This window comes from Ogataea haglerorum (assembly GCF_019207285.1).
Source record: "Ogataea haglerorum isolate 81-453-3 chromosome Unknown 81-453-3_NODE_6_length_583072_cov_95.821986, whole genome shotgun sequence".
NCBI lineage: Eukaryota > Fungi > Ascomycota > Pichiomycetes > Pichiales > Pichiaceae > Ogataea > Ogataea haglerorum.
Window position 1 is genome coordinate 138,193 of NW_025065156.1, and position 23,972 is coordinate 162,164.

At 46.7% G+C, this 23,972-nt stretch overlaps 14 protein-coding genes across 14 annotated transcripts; 6 read left to right on the forward strand and 8 right to left on the reverse strand.

Moving 5' to 3' along the window:
* Positions 1–346: 346 nt before the first annotated feature.
* KL911_002379 (uncharacterized protein) lies at positions 347–1,867 on the forward strand (the record flags this gene model as incomplete). The annotated part of the gene is made up of 1 exon (XM_043197441.1): positions 347–1,867. The coding sequence occupies one exon, from the start codon at positions 347–349 to the stop codon at positions 1,865–1,867; it is 1,521 nt and encodes a 506-aa protein (XP_043054659.1).
* A 95-nt stretch (positions 1,868–1,962) lies between these two features.
* Positions 1,963–2,928, forward strand: KL911_002380 (uncharacterized protein; the record flags this gene model as incomplete). The annotated part of the gene is made up of 1 exon (XM_043197443.1): positions 1,963–2,928. One exon carries the CDS (start codon positions 1,963–1,965, stop codon positions 2,926–2,928), a length of 966 nt encoding a protein of 321 aa, XP_043054660.1.
* A 54-nt stretch (positions 2,929–2,982) lies between these two features.
* On the reverse strand, positions 2,983–6,264 carry KL911_002381 (uncharacterized protein; the record flags this gene model as incomplete). Its single annotated transcript, XM_043197444.1, has 1 exon — positions 2,983–6,264. The coding sequence occupies one exon, from the start codon at positions 6,262–6,264 to the stop codon at positions 2,983–2,985; it is 3,282 nt and encodes a 1,093-aa protein (XP_043054661.1).
* A 211-nt stretch (positions 6,265–6,475) lies between these two features.
* Positions 6,476–7,738, reverse strand: KL911_002382 (uncharacterized protein; the record flags this gene model as incomplete). Its single annotated transcript, XM_043197445.1, has 1 exon — positions 6,476–7,738. The coding sequence occupies one exon, from the start codon at positions 7,736–7,738 to the stop codon at positions 6,476–6,478; it is 1,263 nt and encodes a 420-aa protein (XP_043054662.1).
* Positions 7,739–7,863: 125 nt separating this feature from the next.
* KL911_002383 (uncharacterized protein) lies at positions 7,864–11,010 on the forward strand (the record flags this gene model as incomplete). The annotated part of the gene is made up of 1 exon (XM_043197446.1): positions 7,864–11,010. One exon carries the CDS (start codon positions 7,864–7,866, stop codon positions 11,008–11,010), a length of 3,147 nt encoding a protein of 1,048 aa, XP_043054663.1.
* A 38-nt stretch (positions 11,011–11,048) lies between these two features.
* Positions 11,049–11,648, reverse strand: KL911_002384 (uncharacterized protein; the record flags this gene model as incomplete). The annotated part of the gene is made up of 1 exon (XM_043197447.1): positions 11,049–11,648. One exon carries the CDS (start codon positions 11,646–11,648, stop codon positions 11,049–11,051), a length of 600 nt encoding a protein of 199 aa, XP_043054664.1.
* Positions 11,649–11,718: 70 nt separating this feature from the next.
* KL911_002385 (uncharacterized protein) lies at positions 11,719–14,736 on the reverse strand (the record flags this gene model as incomplete). The annotated part of the gene is made up of 1 exon (XM_043197448.1): positions 11,719–14,736. The coding sequence occupies one exon, from the start codon at positions 14,734–14,736 to the stop codon at positions 11,719–11,721; it is 3,018 nt and encodes a 1,005-aa protein (XP_043054665.1).
* Positions 14,737–14,804: 68 nt separating this feature from the next.
* KL911_002386 (uncharacterized protein) lies at positions 14,805–15,716 on the reverse strand (the record flags this gene model as incomplete). Its single annotated transcript, XM_043197449.1, has 1 exon — positions 14,805–15,716. The coding sequence occupies one exon, from the start codon at positions 15,714–15,716 to the stop codon at positions 14,805–14,807; it is 912 nt and encodes a 303-aa protein (XP_043054666.1).
* Positions 15,717–15,774: 58 nt separating this feature from the next.
* KL911_002387 (uncharacterized protein) lies at positions 15,775–16,278 on the reverse strand (the record flags this gene model as incomplete). Its single annotated transcript, XM_043197450.1, has 1 exon — positions 15,775–16,278. One exon carries the CDS (start codon positions 16,276–16,278, stop codon positions 15,775–15,777), a length of 504 nt encoding a protein of 167 aa, XP_043054667.1.
* Positions 16,279–16,428: 150 nt separating this feature from the next.
* On the forward strand, positions 16,429–17,904 carry KL911_002388 (uncharacterized protein; the record flags this gene model as incomplete). The annotated part of the gene is made up of 1 exon (XM_043197451.1): positions 16,429–17,904. One exon carries the CDS (start codon positions 16,429–16,431, stop codon positions 17,902–17,904), a length of 1,476 nt encoding a protein of 491 aa, XP_043054668.1.
* A 292-nt stretch (positions 17,905–18,196) lies between these two features.
* Positions 18,197–19,330, forward strand: KL911_002389 (uncharacterized protein; the record flags this gene model as incomplete). The annotated part of the gene is made up of 1 exon (XM_043197452.1): positions 18,197–19,330. The coding sequence occupies one exon, from the start codon at positions 18,197–18,199 to the stop codon at positions 19,328–19,330; it is 1,134 nt and encodes a 377-aa protein (XP_043054669.1).
* Positions 19,331–19,332: 2 nt separating this feature from the next.
* KL911_002390 (uncharacterized protein) lies at positions 19,333–20,250 on the reverse strand (the record flags this gene model as incomplete). Its single annotated transcript, XM_043197454.1, has 1 exon — positions 19,333–20,250. One exon carries the CDS (start codon positions 20,248–20,250, stop codon positions 19,333–19,335), a length of 918 nt encoding a protein of 305 aa, XP_043054670.1.
* Positions 20,251–20,443: 193 nt separating this feature from the next.
* On the forward strand, positions 20,444–21,688 carry KL911_002391 (uncharacterized protein; the record flags this gene model as incomplete). The annotated part of the gene is made up of 1 exon (XM_043197455.1): positions 20,444–21,688. The coding sequence occupies one exon, from the start codon at positions 20,444–20,446 to the stop codon at positions 21,686–21,688; it is 1,245 nt and encodes a 414-aa protein (XP_043054671.1).
* A 40-nt stretch (positions 21,689–21,728) lies between these two features.
* KL911_002392 (uncharacterized protein) lies at positions 21,729–23,861 on the reverse strand (the record flags this gene model as incomplete). The annotated part of the gene is made up of 1 exon (XM_043197456.1): positions 21,729–23,861. One exon carries the CDS (start codon positions 23,859–23,861, stop codon positions 21,729–21,731), a length of 2,133 nt encoding a protein of 710 aa, XP_043054672.1.
* Between the last annotated feature and the right edge of the window lie 111 nt (positions 23,862–23,972).

Sequence of the window (23,972 nt, forward strand, 5' to 3'; positions counted from 1 at the left end):
ACCGGCACCGCTGGCGGCAAAAAAATTACCTATTTAGTCATCTATCCGGAAAAGAGAGTGCCAAACGGCCCGGTATCAGGCATCCCACCAAGTTCCCACAAAGCCCGTTATTGGCTAATAATAGAGCAGTGATTGGCGCTAGGCTTAGCATAGATGCTCCAGGGAAGCTGCAGATAGTCTTACAGGTTGTTTTTGTGGGTCTCTTTGTCAGACAAAAATAGCGGACCCTATTTCTTGGGTCGACTAAATCCTGTTAGCAAAGACCTGTGACAAATTTTGAGCTTTTGCTCGCAGATAAAATACGTCCGGCCCTCCCCACATCTTGTTGAAATTCTTCTCTTTAACAATGTCTTCTATTCCCAGCTTAGAGAAGAAGTACGAGCTCGACGAGAATATAGTCTCGGTCGAAGGACAGTCTCACGATGCTCTGCTTTCTGAGTCCGAGATGGACCAGAAGGTGAAGCTTCTTGCTGAGGAGCACAACATCAACCATAAGAAACTGATGTGGAAAATCGACCTATGCGTTGTTCCTCCTTTCTGCCTGCTTTACTTCCTGGCTTTCTTGGACAGAGTGAATATCTCGAACGCCAAGATCTACGGAATGCAGGATGCTCTTCATTTGCAGAAGGAGCAGTTCAACACGGCGTTAACAGTGTTCTTTGTCCCCTATGTCATCTTTGAGGTGATATCCAACTACTGTCTGAAGATTATCAAGCCTCACGCTTGGATGAGCACCATGATCGTGCTGTTCGGTGTGGTTACCATTGGAACCGCGTTTGTCAAAACTTTTGGAGGTTTAGTGGCCACCAGAGTTCTGCTTGGTATTTTCGAGGCCGGAAGTTTCCCCGGTATTTTTTATATTCTTGCAAACTTTTACACCAAGCGCGAAGCCCAGAGAAGATTCAGTATTTTCTTCAGTTGCACCTCGGTCGCTGGAGGCTGCGGTGGAGCTATTGCTTACAGACTGTACGATTTGAACGGTGTCCACGGTCTTTCGGCATGGCAATGGATCTACGTTGTCGAGGGTACCATCAGCGCAGGTCTTGGAATTCTCCTGTTTTTTGTGATTACGGACTTCCCTGAGGACGCTAGATATTTGAGCGAAAACGAAACAAGTTTCCTCAAGAAAAAGCTTGAGGTCTACTCTGGAAATTCGGGCTTCGAAATCAAACAAACCGTTAAGGACGTTCTCGAGGTTTTCAAGGACCCAATGATTTACCTCGGTGCTTTGATCTACTTCTGTCTCATTGTTCCGTCCTATTCTTACGCTTACTTCGCTCCGTCCATCATCAGGTTGCTCGGATACACCGCGATGAACGCCCAGGCCCACTCCATCTACCCGTGGCTCGCATCCCTCGGCTTCTCCATCATTTTGGCATTCGTTTCCGATTTCCACGGAATCAGATTGCCGTATGCCATTCTTGCAGCATGCGTGGCCATCACCGGCCTGGCTATGATTTTAGGCGGCGGAGAACATCTGAACGTCAAGTACGCTGGCTGTTTCCTGGTTGCCTCGGGTCTTTACACCTGTATGCCTATCGTTGTGTGCTGGATCAGTCTTAATTTCTCGGGACACATACGAAAATCCGTGGGAACTGCGTTCGTGATTGGATTTGGTAACATTGGAGGAATCATTGCGTCATTCATTTTCCCCGACAGCGAGGCTCCAGGTTACAAAAAAGGATTGGGCATTTGTATTGGATTCACCTGTCTTGCTCTCTTTTTCATCGTCGGCTACTTTGCACTGTTGGTTCAGCGCAACCGCAGTAAGATGACAGCAGCTTCGCTTGCAAAGTGGGAATCATACGACGAAAGAACTCGGATAATGAAGGGAGACCTGAGTCCTTACATTAAATATTTGTACTAAGCTAACGAACGACCTGACGAATAAGGGCTGTGGCTATAGAATACCTGTTATCTAAATTTTTTTCCTTTGTGTAACTAAAAAATATATCCAACCCTATGTTTACGCCCGATGACCTTCCTTACTTTGATCCCCATGCACAGCGACGCGTTTGTTTTATCTCAGGAGGCAACAGCGGTATAGGCTATTACACTGTTCTCCACCTGTACTTGCACGGCTACGTGGTGTATCTGGGTGGGCGTAACAAGAACCGGGTGGAAGCCGCAATACAATCGCTCAAGCAGGAGGCGTTGACACGCAGAAAAGATCCACACCAGGCTCTTGGCGAGCTGTATTTTCTGGAAATTGACCTGCTCAACCTCAGTTCTGTTGAGAAAGCAATGGCGGAGTTCAAAACAAGGGAAAAGACCCTGCATCTGCTCATCAACAATGCTGGCATCATGGCCGTACCCTTTTCGCTTACCAAAGACAACTTTGAAATCCAACTACAAACAAACTACATCTCGCATTTCCTCATTACCAACAGGCTGCTTCCATTGATGCTAAATCCAGGCCTTGTCCAAGATCCCAGAATCATTTACATAAGCTCTGTAGGCCACTGGTTCACTTTCTTCCCTTTCAAGATGGATTATCAGTTCAATTATCGCCCGAATATCATTTTCACCTGGTTCAGATACGGGCTGGCGAAGACTGCTGGGATGCAGTTCATAAACAGGGTTGCGAAAATACACCCGCAGATTCTTTGTGTCTCTGTGCATCCTGGTTTTGTCATGAACACAAATCTGTTCAGTCACTTCACGCGACTACCATTCATCGGATTGCTGTTCTGGGTTTTCTTCCAGATCTTTGGCTATTTTTTCGGTATTTCAAATGAGGAAGGATCCTATGCAACACTGAAATGCGCGCTGAGTGACGAATTAACACCACAGAAAGATAACGAAAAATTCTATGTCTCCTACGGAAAAGAGCACCAACCTAGCTATCTCGCCAAAAACTCGTATTACGCTGCAAACAATTGGGCTTGGACATTGGCAGAGTTAGAAAAAAGAGGCATCAAAATCTGATTTTCGCAAAAGCACTTGATTCGCTTATAATGTATTTATTCACTGCTGTATTAACTAGACATTCTTGATGGAAATAGCTGGCTGTCCAGGCACAGAACTCTCCAGAATCTTTCCTGTAGGAACCTCAACAGTTTCGCCGGTGAAGATGTCCTGACCGGATGTACTTTTGCTATCAATTGGGACGGCCTTGACGTCGACAACGTTGCAAATGGCAGCAGCTTTCCTGATGACATCTTTGGCCACTCTCACAGTATCGAGCTCGCTGAAAGACAGCTCTCTATTAAACACGGATTCAGGAGACTCGGTAGCAAGTCTTTTCTTCAAAGAAGAAACAAATGGCATAGCTCTCTTCATATCTCTTCCGTCGATGTTGGCTTTGATCTCGTTGTTGTCGTCAAGTTTGTGCTCTTCAAAGAGTCGTCTAACGAGCTCAACGTAGTTTTTCTGCCACTCAGGGAAGCTTGCTGAAATGTACAAAGTCAGCACACAAGGCTTGTCCTTGTCCAAATCGGCAGGCTTGCCCTTCTTTTTCTTGAGAAGCTGTCCTTCGGTCTCTCTAATGGATCTGGCCAGAGTTCTGATATAAGTCAATGCATCGGTCAACGGAGTGGAGATTGGCTCCTTTGGAGTTGGCCATCTGGCGTTCAAAATAGACTCCTTGTGACCCAAAATGTCTCTATATATATACTCGGCAAAGTGAGGAGCGATTGGCGACACCAACAGGGCTTGAGTTTCTAGGTATTTTAGAACAAGATCCTTGTGCATACCCGGTCCGATGTTGCTGACTTCCCTGTAGTAATCTCTGGCAGTCTGGTAATCGAAAAGGCCACTTTTCAAACCACCCTTGAAATGAGTTGCATCAAACTGTTTGTATGTCTCGTTGATCAGAACATTCATCTCATTATCAAAGGCCTTGTCAAAGAAATTGTACTCGCCGGTTCTGAAAGAGTCGATGGTTTTGATTGTTTCCTCAGCCCACTCTCTCAATGTGTACATTCTCAGAATGGCTGCATTAGCGTTGCTCTCCTCGAAGTTGGCATCTTCCACGCTGTCACCAGCGTCCGCAAGAGCTATTCTCGTAGCATCGGCTCCAAATTTCTCCACCATCTGCTCCAGAGTCATGAAGTTACCTGTGGACTTCGACATCTTGGCATTGTTCAGCATCAAGTGTCCGTTACATCTAATTCCCTTAGGCCAGAACTGCTTCTTGAACAGGGCGGTGTGGCAGTAGATGAAGAAAGTCAAGTGATTTGGGATCAAATCCTTACCAGACACAGACATATCTGTTGGGTAGAAGTACTCAAATTCTCTTCTCATTCGGTCCAAATGCTCCTGAGGAATACTACTGTCGATCTTGTCAGAGTTGCAGAAAATGTAGTCCCAAACATCGTCGGTCATCTGCTCTGGCGTGATACCAAGAGGACCAGTAACCTTGCCGTAGAAATCTTCGTGTAACAGATGAGCCACCGTATAGTAGGCATGGTAGATGGTGGAGTCGGACAGAGATTCGACCAGGTACTTTGGATCCCATGGAATTCTGGTACCCAAACCGTAACTTCTGGAAACAGCCCAGTTTTTCAGCCAATTCAGCACACCTTCGAACGCATTTTTGACCTCTGGACTGTAAGCGTTCAGTTGAGAAAGACACTCCACTGCCTGTTCCTTCCATTTTTCTTCACCGTAGTCCAGGTACCATTGGTCTTCTAGAGAAACAATACACTCATCTCCCGATCTAGATATGACGAGCGACTCAGGCTCGCTGTACGCAAAGGCGTCACCAGAAGCAATCAAGTCATTCTTGACCTTCTCCTTAGCATCCTGAACCTTTTGACCAGCATATTTGCCAACGATCATAGTACCGTTGTAGAAACCCTCTTTGTAAGCCAATTCCTTAGCGGTAGCCAGAGGAACGGTGTCTTTGGAGGAGTTGATCTTCAGCTCCTTAACAAGATACTCTGCACATTTGTCACCATACTTTTCTGTCCTGATGACTGGGAGGATGTCGGTAATCACCCAGTCCTTATCAATTCCGTAGAATTCGGCCTTGTTGTGCAGGTCTCTAGTCGTGGCATAATCGTCAGGAGAGTCCGAGGGAACACAAGTGACCACACCAGTGCCCTTGGACTCCAAGACGGTCTCCATAGGAAGCACCCTCAGGTTCTTGAACGCTGTGAGCGGAGCGCTGATCTTGGAACCTATCAGAGAAGCACCGTTGATCTTCAAAATTGGTTTAAAGTCTCCTCTCCTAGGAGTCAGTTTCTGATAGCTCATGTTCTTGAACGATCTCTCGGTGCAAATGTAGTAGTTACCGTTTCCGGCGTCAAAAAGACCGTAGTTGATTTTAGGAGAAACGAAACAACAAGTCTGACCGTACATCGTCTCTGGTCTCAAAGTGGCTGCAACCAGAAAAACCTTCTTGCCAGCGAGATCAAAGTTGTCATTTTTGAGGACTTCTTGTGCCTTTTCGGCAAACTCTGTAATCTCGATCTTCAATCCGGTGTACTCTTGAGGCAGAACAGCCTCTCCCGACTGTCTGTCGTGGTCCATACATGGCTGGCCGTCTTTGACGGAGTAAATGGTGTATCTTTCACCAAACTTGATTTTGTTCTGCTCCCTCAGCTTGTTCATCTGCCATCTGACAAATGAGTCGTAGTATCCATTGAAATCAGTCGTAACCATCGACCTTCTCCAGTCAACCTTACCTCCGAATGCAGTGACATCTTTCTCAGTAAGAGGAGGGAAGAAGGTCACCCAGTAATAAGGGTCGGCGAATTTCGAGATCTCGGATCTTGGGATCCCAAGCTGCTCCATGATCTCAAATTGGTATTTTCCACGGCCCTGCTTGGCTTGAACCTTGGACTTCTTGGCACTAAACTTGGTCACATCCTCCTTCTTCGCAGCAGTCCTTGACTCCTCCTCCGGCTGCTCATCCTCTGCAGGAACCTTCGAGAAGTCCTCGCCAAACATCTCGATCTCTCTCTTGAGCTTATCGGCAGCAGCACAGATAGGCATGCCCGTGCAGTGGAATCCAAGAGGAAAAATCACCTTCACACCCTTCAGTCTCTCGAACGAGGCTGTGAATTCACTCTTGGACAGGGTGAAACTATGTCCGGCATGAAGAACGCCGTTCATGTATGGGTATGCCATCGTCGTGAGAAATTTAGGGTGCTTTGCGTGGAGTTCCTCCCAAGAAGTGCCGTACGGCACTTCCTCGTTGGTTGGAGCGTTCACTTCAAACACCTTTTCCTCTTTCCAGATCTGCTTGTACTTCTTCTCAACAGCGATGAGGGCATCACGCCGACTCGTGTTCTCGAGAACTATCGTTTTAGCCTCCATGACGAGAATACAAAGAGAATAAATATTTTTCGACGAAAAATAGTCATTATTCTGTACACGACTATTATCAGACTACCAGACGCGCTTGGCCTGAACGCCGCCGTCTACATGGGCTCCTCATCAGCTCAGCAAACAGCTTGTGTCTTTACAGGTCTACCTTTGGTTAGGCTTCAGCGTCTGGCCTAGTATATTCGTCAGTGCAGACTACGAACTAAATCAGAGCCACGCGGCCTCCTTTCTTTGCCTGTCGAAGAACGTCTCTGCGCCGTCTCCTGAAGTATCTGTTCAAGTCTCCACGACTCTCCCAAAACCATTTATCGTATTCATCTCCAATGTCGACAGCCTTCAAGGTTGCCAGCTGTGTCTGGGCATTGAGGAAAGGTGACTTCGAGTGCGAGAAAAAGAGCCCGTATTTTTTGGAACCTGTAGCAGGAGCTACCACTTCGGATGCCACGTATTCAGGCTGTTTGACCGGCTCTGCTGGGTTCAGCAACGTTCGCAGAACTTCCGTTGTTTTGTCCGGAACAGCTGGCTCTTCCTTCTGTTCGACTGGCTTTGATTTTTGCAGGAAGGATGGCAAAAACTCGGTATCCACATCATCATCATCATCTTTCGGCTCATTTGAGGTTGACACGACCCCGTTCTCTTCATCGAAAATGACAACCGCCCGTTCTTTGTCTGAAACGTCGGTCGTAGCTTGGGATTCGCGATCTCTGGAAACGGGCATACGTTCGAGCTCTTCGTCGTCACTAAGATCAATCGGCTTATTAAAGTCAAAAGATCCCATCCAGGACTCCAACATTTTGTTTGTGCGCTCTTTCTCGTCTTTGATTTCCTTTTCTGTCTCTCCCATAGTGAAGTCTGCCTTCACTTTCTCCACGGTATGATCGTTACCATCTCTCCATTCGCCGTCAATGTATCTCCACACAAGATCCACAGGGTGCTTGTTCTTGTTGTAACCCCATACCTTGGTTTTGCGGGCTCTCACTATCTTTAGGGTGCCCTTGATGTACGCTCTCATCGACAATTTGGCTAGACTTGTCTTTCTAGGGGTTCTTCTCAGTCTTCCTTTCTCTATTTTTAAGAGCTCAAATGGGTTCATATCCCTTTGAGCAATTCTCTCTAGTCGGCATTGCGCTATGCGTTCTCTAATCTGTCTATCTTTGATTTTAGTATCTTGTCTGCGATTGTCCTTGAGCCATCTTTCTTTGTAATCCGGTCTAGCTTCCTGTATGGCAAGCTTTAATCCCTTGTAGGTGACACCATTAAAAGAGCGCTTGAGCTTCTTGAATTGATCCTCAGGGATTTGCATTGTGATGTATCCATAATAGTAGTCTAGCACCTCTTTATGGTGGACCTCAAATCCATGAACTACTTTCCCAAACTTCTCAAATCGTTGTTCCAGGTCTCGGGGATTTTCTGCAAGTAGCTTCGACATCGAGCCGACATATATTCGCCGCAGAGCGTCTGCCATTATGAGGGTATATATTGCGCACAAAAGGATAATCAGATATATTTTTTTTCTTTGTCGCCCGGGTAATCGACAGTATTTTGGCTTTTGGAAAAACTTCAAAAGATATACGTTCTTTTGTTCTCATAATGCCAGTCCAGGAAGATTTGAACTTGGCAGGTGAGGAGTCGGTTCCTTTGAATGCCGAGTACTACTTAGGCCTTCTGGATGAAAAGCAAAAGGAAGCATATGTATCGAAAAATATTACCATTCCATTGAAGGAAGAAGGCGAGGAGGTTGTGATTGACACTATCAGTGATCTTCCAGAGGACTCTAGCGAATTGTGTGCTTTGCTGACTAACGAGGAATCTGGCACGAGACACTGGCTAGTTGTGGCCAAAGCGTACGCCAGTCAAGGAAAAATTGACGAGTCGCTCAATGTCATCAAAAATGCGCTCGACTCGCCTACAATCATGGACACCACCGGAGACGCCCAGTCAACATTGCACGGATTTTTGGCCTGGCTGTACCTCACCAGAGAGGGTAAGAACAGTGGACTAATTTCGTACGAATTGGCCACGAAAGAGACGGAAACTGCTTTGTCACTTGATCCATCTAACGAGCTCACACTCTTGTCGCAGGCCTTGCTGCTTCTTTCTTCTGACAAGCAGAAAACCAAACAGACGAATTTTGAGAAGGAATCAAGGTTGTTGGACAGCTTGCTGAAGAAGAACCCAAAGAACTGCTTTGCCTTGATGGCCAAAGCTAAGATCTTCTTTTACAAGGAAAACTATGTGGCTGCGCTCAAAGTTTTTCAAAGATGTCTTTTACTCAACCCTCTTCTCAGACCTGATCCCAGAATTGGCATCGGCATGTGTTACTGGATGCTGGGCAGAAAAAAACTTGCCAACCAAGCCTGGCAGAACTCTATTCAGGTGAATCCCGAAAAGAACCTTGAGGCCAAGATTCTCATTTCGATAGCTAAATTTGACGACTGTTTTACCAATTCTGTTTCTGATGCCGACTTCAAAGAGAAGTATGCTTTGGCATTAGAGTTCACCAAGGCTTCGCTAATTGACGATCCAACAAACGGTGTGATTTTGTTGATATTGGCCTCATTCTACTTCTCCAAGAAGGACTATGCGCTAGTTCAGAAAATCTGTGACAAAGTGTCGAAAGACACGAGGTTCTCTAACAGAGTCAAAAGCGACGCTTTTCTGTGGCTCGCCAGATGCAAGTTCGCACAAGATGACGTTTTAGAGGCTCAAAAGCTATTCAGCACTTCGATCAAATACAATGAGAATAATTTACTTTCCAGATACGGTTATGGCCAGTGTCTGATTGTGAGAAATGAAATCAACGACGCCATCAGAACGTTCGAGAAGCTGCAGGAGTCTCACCCTCGTGTATTGGAGGTCACTTTCGCGCTTGGTATGCTTTACAGCAGGAATTCAAAACAAAATGATAAGGCAACAACATTTCTGGAGAAGTACGTTTCTCTTGCCAAGGAATACAATGAGCCGTTGAACTCTGCAGCCTTAGTCACTTTGGCCAGAATATACGAGGAGAGAGATATTTCTCAGTCCTTGAAGTACCTTATGATGCTGAAAGATCAGGAGATCAGCTCTGGGAAATTGGATACGGACTTATCTTATGCTCTACTCAATAACATTGGAGTGTTAGGACTTCTGAAGAATGAAGGTGATTCCCTGTCGTACTTTGAAAACGCCCTCAAAGCATTGGAATCCCAAAAAGAGGAAGGAATTTCAAAAAATGCCATCAAACTGATTCTGGAATACAACGTTGCTCGTTGCAAAGAGTCTCAAAACGACGTCGAGACTGCCAAGAGTTTGTACCAGAAGATCCTGCAACAGTGTCCTGGTTACAACAGCGCCAAACTCAGATGGCTTCTTCTGACATGTTTGTCTGAGAAGGAGGATATTCATGAAGAACTTGCTGAACTATTAGCAGACTCTCCTGACGATCTTGAAGTTAGATCGTTTTATGGATGGTACGTCAAGAAATTTGGTAAGAAATACATGGCTACGAAGGGTAAGGACATTGAGAGTGAGCATCACAGAGAAACCTTAGTTAACCACACGTCCCACGACTGTTATGCTCTGACATCGTTGGGTAATGTCTACTGCACTCTTGCCAGAGAGTCCAAGGACGCGCAAAAAAAGGATCAATACTACATTCGTGCAGCACAGCTATACCAAAAGGTGTTGTCCATAGATCCGAAGGACGCATATGCTGCGCAAGGCATTGCGATTATTTTTGCCGATAAGAAGCAGGTGGGAGTCGCCTTGGAGATATTTAGAAAGGTGAGAGAGTCATTGCAGGATATCTCTGTTTACATTAATTTGGGCCACTGCTTTTTGGAAGCTAAGCAGTACGCGAAGAGTATAGAAAGCTACCAGCTAGCGCTTACTCGGTACACGAATGGGCAGGATGCCAATATCTACAACTTCATTAGCAGGGCCTGGTTGCAGAGGGCCATGGCAGAGAAAGTGTTGGAGTATTTCAAGACGGCGGTTCAGCTCGCAGAGAAAGCGTATAAGATCAATGGGTTGCCCTCGATAAAGTTCAATATTGCGTTTGTTCATTTCCAGCTTGCAGAGTTTTTGAGAAAGCAGCCACCTACGAAGAGAACCGTTGCCGACCTTGAGGAATCAATGGTTGGGCTGGTTCAGGCTATCAAATCGTTGAATGAGCTGGCCAGCAACGAGAAACATCCTCCATTTCCTGCTGAAGAGTTGAAGTTGAGAGCGAATATGGGTAATACTCTTATCAAGCAACTGGAGAAAGCAATTTCCGAGCAGAAAGATTATGAGGGTGAAGTTGAAAACAAGATCCGTACCGCAAAGAAACAAAAGATACTTGAGGAGCAAAGGAAGCAGGAGCAGAGGGAGAAAGAACTGGAGGAACAGCGCAAGCTGGAAGAGAAACTTGCTGAGGAAAGAAAGCGGCTTGAAGAGGCCGCCAAGGAGTGGAATCAGCAGCGTCTGGAGGAAGCTAAGGACAACAGAGATGAGCTGGACGTGACTTCTGAGGAGAAACCGAAGAAGAAACGCGGCGGACGTAAGAAGAAGAAGGAGTTTGTTGTTGACAGTGAGGAGGAGGAGGAGGAGCCTAACAAGGAGGAGAGCGAAGAGGACAAGAGCGATGCCGACCTTTTCGACGAGGAAAGTGAGGACGAAGACAAGAAACGCAAGGCTGAAGACGGAGACGAAAACGAAGGAGAGAGAAAGAAGTCGAAGACCGAGGAGACTAAGCTAGACGACTTGTTCGAGTAGTGTAATATAGAGATTTAAGAATAAACAAACTAAGTTCACTATTTCTCATACTTCTTGGAGCGTTTTTCACGGACCGTTTCTTTGACTTTACGCACGTCATCGCTTTTGGCGTTGTAGCTGACGTTAGTTTCTTTGTTCATTGGGTTTTCGTCACTCTTTTGGAACTCCTTGTAGATGAGCTGTTCTAGCTGCTGTTTTCTTAGTCCTGGATTCTCTTTCTTCAATTCTGGGAGTCTACGCTCCGTGTATGCGGCCAATGCAGCTTTGAAACGCCTTTCAGGGTGTCTATCAATATCCTTTGCTGAAACGACGTCGTTTTTGAGAAGAGACAGAGCAGCGAGAGAATCTTCGACTCCGTGGGCATCGATGGTTGTCTTAGGGCCGAAGGAGTTCAATGCGTCGTCCAGGTCGGAATTTCCGCCTTTCTTGCCCTTTTTACCCTTGCCACCCTTGGCCTTGGCCAAGCTTTCTTCCTCCATCGCGAGCAAGGCCTCACGCTCTTTCTTCTTGTCTGCATCGGCCTGCTTTTTGGCCTGTTTTTCTAGCTGTTTCTTGCTTGGCTTCTTGCCTGTGTCTTCCCAGTCGCTGTCGCTTCCTGGAGTCTCTTCGACCTCCTGCTTCTTGCCTTTCTTTGCCATGGAGATATCGAAAAAATATCAAGCTATTTTTTTTAGCCGTTCGTTATTTATTTTAATTTCTATGTACAGTTCAGTGGCTGTCACTTCTAAGTACAAGCAAACCCTCTAGAAGGTCCATGTCCACGATCACAGCGTCCTTTATCACGTCACCCACTTCAATGTCGCTCAAGAGCTCTCTAGTCCTGTCAGATTGGCTGGTTTCCAGAACACCGTACACGCCGTAGTCAGACAGAACAACGTCCAAAATACCGTCGTCAGAAGCGGGCCTGCAAACAACACATTCAACACGGATCGGCTCCTTCGATGATTTTTGCAGATACTTGAGGTGTTTGAACATGTAGAATGTCATGATCTTTGAGGAAACTCGTTTATCGATGTCGGCGCGCATCTCGAGATGGTAGGCCATTGCGTTGACATGTTCCTGCCTGAAGGCGGGCGTGCCTTCGGAGAGATAGCAGTGCAGCTGCCAGTGGTTAACGAGATCGGCGAATCTCCGCAGCGGCGATGTAACGGTGGCATAAGCCTCGACAGCAAGAGAATCGTGTCTCGCAGGGAATGGAGCAACGTGGGATTTGTTCAGGAACTCGCCGAGCAAAAAGAATTCGTTGGTAGTCACAGTTCCTTTTTTCTGCTGCAGTTCACGTAATTGCCGTGCCACTTCCGGGGTTGTTGGCTGTTTGTTCTGGATCTTGAACAGGCCTGGTATTTTATTCTCTCTGAAAAATTCTCCAATTAGTCTGTTGGCGTTGACCATAAGCTCAGAAACGAGCACTTCGGATAAAAGCCGCTGGTTTGTGCGCTTTTCCTTAAAACTGATGAGGATGTCCTCTGCGTCCTCCTTGATGGTGTCCACCCTGCGGCCCATAGAGAAATTATCAAACACTGTGACTCTTCCATTTTCCACAGCTCTCTTGCGGAGCGCGTCGGCCACAGTGTACAGCGCTTTGAGGTCGGCTGATAATTTCGATGCTGGAATATTTGTGGGCGCTGACATCTCGTTCAGAATTTTATCTGAGTCGCTTGCGTCCTCGAGTATCTTATTGACCGAGTCGTAATCCGTACCCAGGAACTGGTCAGCAACACCAAATTGCACACCATCTGGCGCTAGAGCTGCTGTTCCGTTGGCGAGATCCACCACATAGCTCACCTTTAGCACTCTCTGGGGGATTCCGTGCACACCCAGCTGGATATTTTTTGTCAGAGCCTCGGGCATCATCGATAGTCCGTTGGCCGCAGCCCCGACGTCTGGTAAATAAAGCGTGGAAGCACGTTCGTACGCAATGTCTGCAACTGTGCTTTTTGGATGGACATAGGAAGCCGGATCTGCAACAAACACGCCAACCACAAACTTGTTCTCGTCTATCCGGTGAACACTGACACCGTCATCGATTTCCTTGGCGTCGACCGAGTCAATACAGTAGACGACGTCCGAAAAATGCGGACGCGGATGGTTATATATTTCCTGGTCGACGAAGAAGAAATTGTTCAGTGTGTCTTTGGTGATTTTCTCATGGAACTCCTGCTCCAGGTCTGCTTTTAGAGAAAGTCCACTTCCCGGAGCAGGAAAATTTATCCACCATTTAATCGGGTTCTCATTAGGTGCAATTTCCTTCAATCTCAAAAGCAGCTCGTAAATGACGTCTCTGGTGATCTGAAGATGGTTGTGGCTCGGAAGTCTTCGCACAATCTTGACCAGAAAAGACTCACAGCTAGGACTGCTCACAGAGCCGGCAATGTACAGTCGATACATCTCCATAATCCGCTCGTAGTGCTCGGGCTTCGTGTTCGGAGAGACTCCCTTGAGCCTTTGCATGATGTACTCGGTGAGCTGGCCGTGCAGTTGCTCGTTTGACTCGTAATCCTGCACAACTTTATTGTGCTCCACCATTGTCTCCAAAGGAACAACGGTCACATGTTTTGGCAGCATGTTTTTCGTATCGTGAGCATATGTTTGGTTGTTTTTGCGCAAACCCAGCATGAGAGCATAAACTGCTTCCGGACTCATCTTGTCCGTGCTGCTAACTTTTCCAAAAGGATTCTTGCCCAGACTAACCCAGTCATACTGGTTTCCAATTGCCAGCATCCGTGTCAGCAAGTTGTGTAATCTTTTGTTGCTCTTCTGGATTGTCTGCGGGTCTTTCGAACGGAGCACCTTTGCAACCTTCTCTAAATTCACCAAATTGCAAGCGCGGAAAATTTCACAGAAATTGAGCTGAACGGGCCCGTTGGAGCTCTGCAGAATGTTGTGGAGAGTTTCCAGCTTTAAATTCACGTCAGGCAGTAAACTCCAGGCCCTATTGTTCAGTTTGGATAGCTCCTCACTCACTACTCCCGAAAGAAGAGAGGGAACAATGTATGTAGTCAATTCCTCTGTATCATTGATATCCTGCGAAATTATCTCGTCAAACATACGAGCGCGATCTGGATTTTCTTCGAGCTTATATTTCACTTTACCAATGGGCTGGGCGTAGCTCCCCAGGTCTGCCAATATCATTTGCTCGTTCATCACCGAACCGTTGAACCACTCCGGTGGGAAAATAGAAGGCAGTCTGAAACGAAAACGTTTTTTGCTCACAAACTCCAAATCTCCATACTTATTAATCAAAGTGTAACGGGGGTCTTTAATATCCTGCGGAAGTTCAGCAACAACGGCAAGATTATTGCTGTCCAGAGAAAGCGATAAATCAACCACGTCTCCAACGTTTATGTCAGTAAAATATAGCTGGTTGAAAGATATCGAGGTAGAAATCCTGCCATACCTCTCTTTTAGAAGCTTGCGGACTTTAACCCGGGATTCTGGCGTATCCAAAAAATTAAAATCTGCTGGAACGCTGTCCAGACCAAACATAGCGGAGATCCATTGCCTGTTAGGCTCGCAGAACCTGACATTATTAAGATTTTCGTATTGTTCGCGTAAATTGTCAATGTCCACATTTCTATATTCTTGTAGCAGCTCCTCCGGGGTTTTGACCACCTGCAGGCCGGAGTTTTTCTCCTTGGTTTTTCTGGAACCCGCTCTTCGCCATCGTACTTGCCCTAGCCCGGCAAACAGTGGCCGGGACGGCAGCCGTGATGAATACCTAAACATGAAAAATATATAAAAAAATATTAGAAAAATACCAAGAAAATATTTGAATTTTACTACATTGAAGTACATCAGAAAATATTTTCAAGCACTTTCTTCAGCTTGCCGCTCTCTGCATTTTTGGTATCCTTCTGCCATTCATCGGCTCCTGCTCTGTTAGTAGTAACAGACCGCTGGGCGTATACGCGCTGAACAGTGGGCTCTGCGTTCTTTTTTCGTTTCTTGATGTTTTCAATCATCTTCGAGGTTTCCACATTCTTGATGAAGTTCTTGTTTATTTTGTGCGCTTGAGAAAGCTCAGATTGCATCTTGCTCTCTCTGATTTCGATCTCTCTATTCATAGCTTCCGTCAGATCATGCCACTTGAAGCCCTTGAGATATTTGATGTTCATAATGTCATCATAGTAAAAGTTTCCTTTCTTTCCTCCCAGCTTGTTCCCGTTCAAGGTTTCTGCCGCCAGTTTGGCGTCCTTCTTATTCTCAAACTCACACCAGCCCTCTACAAACTTTTTTTTCTTGTTACCTCCGGTCTTCACCCTTGTCTTGTAAACTTTAGGATCCTCAGGCTTGAGGTACAGTCTCCCTACTTTTCCAAACCGTTGCAATACGTGCCTGAGTTTTGCTGGCTTCATGTATGGGGGGATAGTCGAAAGATACACCACTCCGCTACGTTTAATCTTTTTCTGTTCTTTGGCTAGCTGTTCCGGAGTCAGTTGTTTGAGCTTCTTGGCGCTCTGTTGCATTTCTTGGCGCGCCTCCTGTACGTGTTTCTCAAACTCGACGTCATAGTCGTCGTCTTCCTCGCTATCACTGGCCTGGAACCTATCTTTTATCACCTTGTTCTGATTTCCGGGATAGTCATTAGAATCACTATAATCCTCCTCGTTTTCATCAGAGGAGTTGCTGCTCTCTTCATCCTTGTCTCTGTTTCTCCATTCCTGCTCCCTTTCACTTTCGTTGTCAGAAAGCCCTCGCTTAACCATGGCTACGAACTTTTCCCTAAAAAAATAAAAAAAAATTAGTGAAATATGAAATATGTGCTTATGATATTCTGAGGCTTGACGACCCGCCGAATTTGACGACCATCTCAACAGCGCAAGCACCCCAATCTTCGCCGTGGTTGTGCATAAAGCCTGGGATTAGGCCAGCACGGGCCTCTGCCTGTTCCTCAGTGAGACACGTCAAAACGCCGAAGATCACAGGCTTTCCAATTTTGAATTGGAGGTCCATAAGAGCATGCGACACTGAATCGCAAATATACTCGAAGTGCATCGTGGAACCCTTAATCAGACATCCTATAGGAATGACAACGTCGACATTGTGCTTGTTGAACATGGCCACGGTGGCCAATGGAAGCTCGTAAGAGCCCGGGACAGACTCGATGATGATGTCTGAGTCCATGACACCGAACTCAAGAAGCTTGTTCTTGGCACCAAGGACGAGATTGTCAATAATTTTTTTGTTCCACCGGGCATGAACAATGCCAACACGGATACCTTTACCGTCGTATTTTTGATCGACTTCTCCCAGTCCTGTAACGGCCATTTTAATCAGTATTCCTAAATCAGATATTATTCAAAATACCGTTGAGCATTTTTACGGTATGTGATACATTAAATTCCGGCTACACAGCCGTGTATTTTGAAAAATTAGTACGCGAAATCCAAGATTTGTCCCCGATTTTGTCTTGCCACCATGCTTTCCAGTGTCTCCTTGAGCCGCAAGAGAAAGCTTTCGGACCCTCCGCACTCTTCACCCGAGTCCAAGAAACTGCCGCTTCCAGCTGTGGCCTCGTTATATAATCTGGATCCCGCTGCTACTGGCCCCCAGCAAATCGAGCTTCGGAGAAAAGTCTGCCTTCGAGTGGGTCGTTCCAAAAAAAATGACATCGTTCTCACTCCAGCAGACTGTTCAACGTATCATTGCGAAATCGGCGTGAGCCACCTTAACGGAAAAGATCTAATTTATCTCAAGGACCTTAGCTCCAACGGCACCTTCGTGAACGGACTTCTCGTTGGTAAGGAAAATACTTGTTTGATTAGATCTGGAGACAAGATCTCTTTTGCTGCTGATTGCCACTATATCTTGAAGTACCAGGCAAGTTTCATTTTGAAGAGCGCTCGAAGGCCTGGAACTGGCTCTTTCTACGACGGCTATATTATTGGTGAGCTACTAGGGTGCGGACACTATGCGCAGGTGAAGGAGTGCGTTCGAAGAAGCACAGGAGAGTCTTGTGCGGTCAAGATCTTCAATCCAACTCGCAAAGATGCCAATTGGACCACCTCGCTCAACAGGGAGCTGGACATCCTCATGAAGATCGACCATCCGAACATCGTTCGATCGTACGAAACGTTTGTGGAACCGTATGACGCCAACACTATGACCACATATCTGGTGTTGGAGAAAGTGAACGGTGGCGAGCTTTTTAACAGAATCGTGTCCAAGGGCAAGCTTCGCCAGAACGAGACAAAAGCTCTCATGAGCCAGTTGGTGAATGGCCTCAAGTACCTCCACTCGTTAGACATCGCGCACAGAGACTTGAAGCCGGAAAATATTCTCTTGGACATCACGCTCAAGAAACACGATTCCGACAAACAGACGGGGCCCTGGGACTCTCACGAGCTGGATGTCAAGGTGAAAATTGCAGATTTCGGGCTTGCGAAGTTCATTGGAGCGACAAAGTTCACCGATACGCTATGCGGAACGCCAGCATACGTTGCGCCTGAAGTGCTCGTGAACTCTACGGAGCGCAAATACACAAAAGCCGTCGATATGTGGTCCGTTGGAGTGCTGATATACGTGTGTTTGTGCGGGTTTCCTCCCTTCAGCGAGGAGCTGGGCCCTCCATCGATGCGGCAGCAGATCATCGAGGGTAAGTACGCTTTTTACTCGCCCTACTGGGATGAAATAGAGGACTCGGCCCTCGACTTGATTTCGCGACTTCTGGTTGTGGACGCTACCAAGAGGCTCGAAGTCTCCAAAGCGTCCAAACACGTTTGGTTTGATGAGGTGCGGCTGAAAAAGGATATCATAGAGACAGCATTCAAAGGCACCAGGGCACCCGTCACACGAGGCTACTCCAACCCAATCATGCTGGCAGAACGCGTCAAAAGCTCGCTTGGCGATGACACCCTTGCACGCGCTTACAGTGCAGATGTCGATATGGCCTAACATGATGATAAGAAGTATGCATACTGTTAAGACGAGTACCCTTTATTGCCTCGCTACACAGATATCTGCCAAACAATTCATTTGAAAGCCGATTGTACCATTTCAAGCGTAAATTGGTGCTACTTCTAAAACCATCGCATCCATTTCAGACGATAATCTGAACTTATAATGACCACCGTGATCTGTCGTAACTTATTACATAAGCCAAGCCGCACTTCGCTAATCAGCCCGGAGTATTTCGTCAAAACTTAATATAAATAGTGATCTCTATATGAGTAGATTGGCTACGTACATGCGGGGAATTAGACATTTTCATCGGTCAGCCGCCGTCCTGTCCGACTTCACTCATGTGGTTATTGGCGCCGGCGTCGTAGGTTTGGCGGTGGGTGCCGAACTGGCCAAAAGAGAGTCGAACAATGTTCTAGTCGTGGAAAAGCATGCACACCACGGACAGGAAACTTCTTCTCGGAACTCTGAAGTGATCCACGCAGGTCTGTACTATCCTGATGAGTCTCTCAAGACCAAACTATGCATCGAGGGTAAAGAGATGATATACGACGCTGCAAAGTTGGGAGTCGAGTCTTCAAAGTGTGGCAAATGGATTGTGGCTCAGGATGATGCTCAACTAGAGTATCTGCATCAGTTGCACGACAAGTCCAAAAAAATCGGTGTTCCAACTGAGTTTGTGCCACTAGAAAAAGCTAGACAGCAGGAACCATTGATTCGTGCGAATGCCGGTATTCTGTACTCTCCAACTACGGGAATTGTGTCTGCACATTCTCTGATGGACTACCTTCTTGCAGAGCTGGAAAACCGCGGAGGCATGTTGATGACGTCGACAAAGGTGATCGGGATAGACAAAAATGGCGGGTACAAGCTGACCACAATTTCTGGGGACGAGGAGTTTTCGATCAGCGCAGATGTAGTGATTAATAGTGCAGGACTGTATTCTCCGGGAATCGCCAACCTTCTGCTTCCTAGGGAGAAGCACTATACTCCATACTATGCCAAGGGGAACTATTTTGCATACTCCCATAACCCTGGAATTCACAGACTTGTGTATCCGTGTCCAACTCCAAATATTGCAACCTTGGGCACTCATTTGACCCTGGATCTGGGAGGACAGCTCAGATTCGGCCCAGACCTGGAATGGGTCGACAGGCCGGACGATTTCAAGCCGAACGAAGCAAATCTCGATTCTGTCCACGAGGAAGTGTCCAAGTATTTCCCCGGAGTGAAGCGCGAAAATTTAAGTGCTAGTTACAGCGGCATCCGTCCAAAACTGATCCCTCCTGGAACTAAAAGTCTACACGACTTTGTGATTGAGGAGACATTCCCCGGCTTCGTCAATCTCGTTGGAATAGAGAGTCCCGGACTCACTGCCAGCATGGCAATTGGAAAACATGTGTACAACATGTTAGGATAAACTTAAAGTTTCTTCGGTAGATTCTCTGGCTCCGTTGGCTCTGGTGACTCTGTAAAATAGCCATGCAAAAGACAAGCCTCGGTGTCAAGTCTATTATTTGGGTTCAATGCTAGCATGCCGCACATCAGGTCCAGCGCGGACTCTGTAGCGGCCGGGAATCTGTTTCTCAGTTCCTGTCGCGAAGGCTCTGGATAAACTGTGAGATTGTTGTAGTTCGGGAGGTGGGAAACGCCCGGCCAATTTTCTTCGGTTGGAGTGCCTAACGCCTGGAAAGTAACAACTAGCTGGTCTGCGTCATCCTTTCCAGGTAAATACGGCGTTCTCAGCATCAACTCGGCGAAAATGATCCCAACAGCCCAAATATCCACTGCTGGAGAATAATGCTGAGCACCAAAGAGAAGTTCGGGACCTCTGTACCATCTGGTGACCACGTTAGATGTGAGTTTCTCATTAGGCATGCCAAGCGACCTCGCAAGACCAAAATCGGCTATTTTCACGTATCCTTCGGGCGAGATTAGTAAATTGTTAGGCTTCAGATCGCGATGGAGTATTCCGTTCCTGTGGCAATGATGCAACCCTCGCAAAGTCATCAGCATCCAGGATTTTATGTCTGCTGGGACAATCATCAGCTTCTTATCGTTGATGATCATCTCGAGATCCGAGGGAAGAAACTCCAGAATCAAATTGAGATTTTTCTCCTCGTCTGCAAAAACATCCACCAGTTCAATGATGTTTTGGTGCTTCAACTCCTGAAGATACTTCATCTCTCTGATGGCTGACATATCAAGCCCATCTTTGAAGCCGCCCGTTTTGATTTCCTTGATGGCAATATCTCGACCTGTTGCAACCTGTTTCCCCAAGAAAACAACGGCATAGGTACCTTCGCCTACCTTTTTTTCCTTAGCATACGCAGTAGACATCGAAAGCCGAATTAGTGAAATTCACATATAATCGATATAAAGAGAAAATAAAAAAAATCCAGATAAATATATTCGTTTGTTCCCAGCTGTCGCCGTCAAAATTGTTAATCATACAAATATATTGCCAAAGATATCAGGATTTGCTTATTCTGAATACAAGGGCTTTTTGACCAAGTTAGCAAAATAGTACAGTATGCCATTTATGAACGACAGGCAGTGCTTTCTGGGTGTACTTAGCTTACTTAGCTACGGGGCCCAGGGCGCTCCGGTTACTTTCGAGAACCAGCCCGACAGCATACCGTCGGACGTCGTTGTCCTATTGGGGATGGCGATTGGGTTTTTTGGTGTAATCATCATATCGCTGGTCGTCTATTGCCTTCAGAAATTGTTGCGAAGAGGCATACGACTGACCCACGAGTTCCCAGGATCCTTGGACGATGCTGCACAGGAGGCTGAGGAAGACAGACGCGCGTTAGATGAGCTCCCTCCCAACGAACAAGAGTTATATTTCCAAGCCAAGGATTTTTTGAAGCTGAATCCGATGAACAACCAGGAGCTGACCTTATCGCAAAATCTAATCATCCAGGAAAAAGGAGTGTCAGCTTGGGAATTCCGGCCTCATGTTGAATGCCAAGAGTATATTCGCGTGGTAGACAAGACCGAGATTGAATTCCTGAATTCAGGCCAAGAGCTGTCAATTCAGACGAACTTTCCTATGCCAAAAGAGAACGAAGTGTACTATTTTGAGACTAAGATATACGACCTTCCTAGCCCTGAAGATACATTAATATCAATTGGAGTTGCCACTTCCCCATATCCATACTTCCGCCTCCCAGGCCGCAGCCGCATCTCGACTTCGTACGATTCGACAGGCCACAGACGCTATAATGATCCTTTCCCGCTGAAGGACGCAGTTTTCCCTACTCTCGAGCACGGGGATGTGATTGGATGTGGCATCAAATTAGCGTCGAGGACCGTTTTCTGGACGCGAAACGGCAAGAAACTATCGGAGTCGAAAATAGGAGGCCATATTAAGCTCCCGAAAAATCTACAACTATACCCTACAGTTGGTTCGAACAACAGATGCGCGCTTCATGTGAACGTTGGACAAGTGGGATATGTTTTCATAGAGGGAAACGTCAAAAAATGGGGATTTGGTCCGCTCGAAGGCAACGAGATTCCTCCGCCGCTATACACGAAATTCAATAAGGATATTCTATTGGAAACCAGTGACTTGGATCTCAACGATCTCAGTTTGCGAAACGGCGATTTTCCACCAGATTTCTGGGATGCTGTGGATAGCTTTTCTGAGCTCAACGATGCTCAGGAGAACATTACGCTACACACTTTAAGAGAAGACGAACGCTCGGCAAATGCGCCATCAGAGCAGGAGGAAGTCCCTGAAAGTCCTCCTTTATACGACGAAGTGTCTCAGTAAGTGATGTATGCATTTATACAGTCTTTATCTACGATACTTATCAAGAGCATGACCATTCAGCGTAAACGTGCCAGGAATCGTTGTTGAGAACCACGAGTCTCCATAGTCCGGGCTCATTCAGACGCTTTGTAAGCTCAAACGCATCGTTCTGATATTGCAACAGATGGAAAGTCCCAGTGGGAGAAATTAGGTTGCACTTGATTGTGCTATCGGTGGAGAACACCTGGAATGTATATGGCGAGTTTTGAGTCAGATTAAATATCTGGGGCTGTTTGATGTACAGATCGAAGTCTAGATGAGCATTGTTATCGTTCTTCTTCACCCATTCTATCGGCTTGTATTTTCCCTTGTGAGAGCAGGGCAAAGAAAGAACCATCGAGAAGTCTGCTCCCGGACGCGAAGTCGAGCGAGCATAGACACAGATGAAGCCCAAAGAGCACCTTGGAGGCATTGCTGCCTTGATCTTCGCCAGCCTCTTGTCTCTTTTCATGTAAATCTGTACCAGTGCTTCCCCCTGGGCATCATTATCGTATGACCTGACGATCGCGCGGACATCGATCTTTCTTGGAATTTCGAGGTCGAACTCAATCAACTCCAAATCTTTTAGGCGGAACAGTGAATGGTTGAACTTGTAAAGACTAAGTTTGTAATACAAGAAGCCTGAATATAATGGAGGTAACGCCATCTGGACCAAAGGATCCAGGGGAGGAACGATATGCTGCTGGTCTGCATGCATCGGAACGTGGGTGTAGAGCAGGTCCAAGGGCTTAGTGAGGAAGTAAAACTCGGAGTTTTGCTGTAGCGATAGCGGCTCAATTAAATTGAGCTCATCATTTATTGGATTGGTGTGGTTTCCAAGAGCAACGTCAATAAAGCGGTATTCACCTTCCACCAGCACTGATATCCATGTGTGGTTGAGCACAAGGTTGCTGTCGAGTGGTTGTAGCGGTCTTTTAAAATTTCCAAGTATTATTTCCATTTCGAGGTCCAGATGCGACGCCATGATATAGAACATCCACGTGAGCTCGTGGCCGGTACATCTTTTTCTATGAATGATGTCTGTAAACACGGTTTCGGATGGCGACACTTTGGCGCTGAGTTTTTCTTGTTTCCCTATGATTTCGAACCTAGTGGTGAGATAGATGTAAATTGCTCTCAGTCGCTCGAGGGAAGTTGGCAACTTTGGAACTATACGGTTTTTCACAATCTCCCTGGGCCCTATGAACCGGTCGTCCGGCAGCTCTGCCACAAACTCATCGACGTGGTCTAAGTCTGTCGCGTCAATCATAGACGGAGTAGAGTACGACAGCTTCTCGTCGACGTTCAGGCTCGAGATAGCCTTTTGCGGTTGCAGAATCAGGTCGGGCTCTTCCTGGACAACACGGGACTTTCTGTTGGCCCTGTCGCGTCCGCTCAGAGTTTGCGTTCTCGCCAGGTCGTCGTCGGTATTTGTCTCTATTATCGTGAGCTCCTCGAGCTTATCGAGACTCGTGCTGAAAATCTGGTCGTCTAACGAAGGCTCGACAGACCTTCGACCCAGAAACCTTCTAAAGAAGTTAGGGTGCTTGGCAGTAGGGCCCTTCTCGAGCATCGAGCTCACCAGATCATGTCTGTCGCTGTCCGACGTACTGGCCTGCATTTTTGATTCCTTGTGTCGCATCAACGAGCCCGCTGAGGTGGCGGAAAAGTCCGAATGTCCAAAGTAGGAGGACCGTTCCGTGTCTGTTGATAAGGTGGACGAGTCAAGGATCCGCTGCGTATATGACGAGGTGAACAGTTTGTTGTATGTGGAATACTGGTGCTTTGGCGGTGGAGGCGGGACCTCGTCGTAGTTCGTGACGTCCGTCGGCACGGAAACAAAAGAGCCTAGTTTCAGGCTGCTGGACGAGGCGGACGGTGTGAGTCTGAGAGACTTGGAGGAGCTAGACTCCTTCAATTCCAGCAGGCTCTTTCGCGACCCGGACTCCTTGATCTGCAGCACCTGGATGAACTTGGTCGGGAATCTTCCAGTAAGTTTGGTTCTTAGTGAAACGCCGTAGCACCATTGGCCGTCTGAGGAAGTTTTGGACACCTCGATGATATCTCCCTCGATAAACCCAAGATCCTTATCCTTGTTGTTGCCACCCCAACTCCAAATGGCTTTGGCTTTGAACGGAGGACAAGGAAGGGTCATGCTTACCGATGCGCAGGAGCAAAAGTTGGACACAAGAATAATCTCGACAACCAGCCTCCAGATCATTAGTTATCCATTTTGGGAAAGAGAAAAATATTCAACTAAAACGAC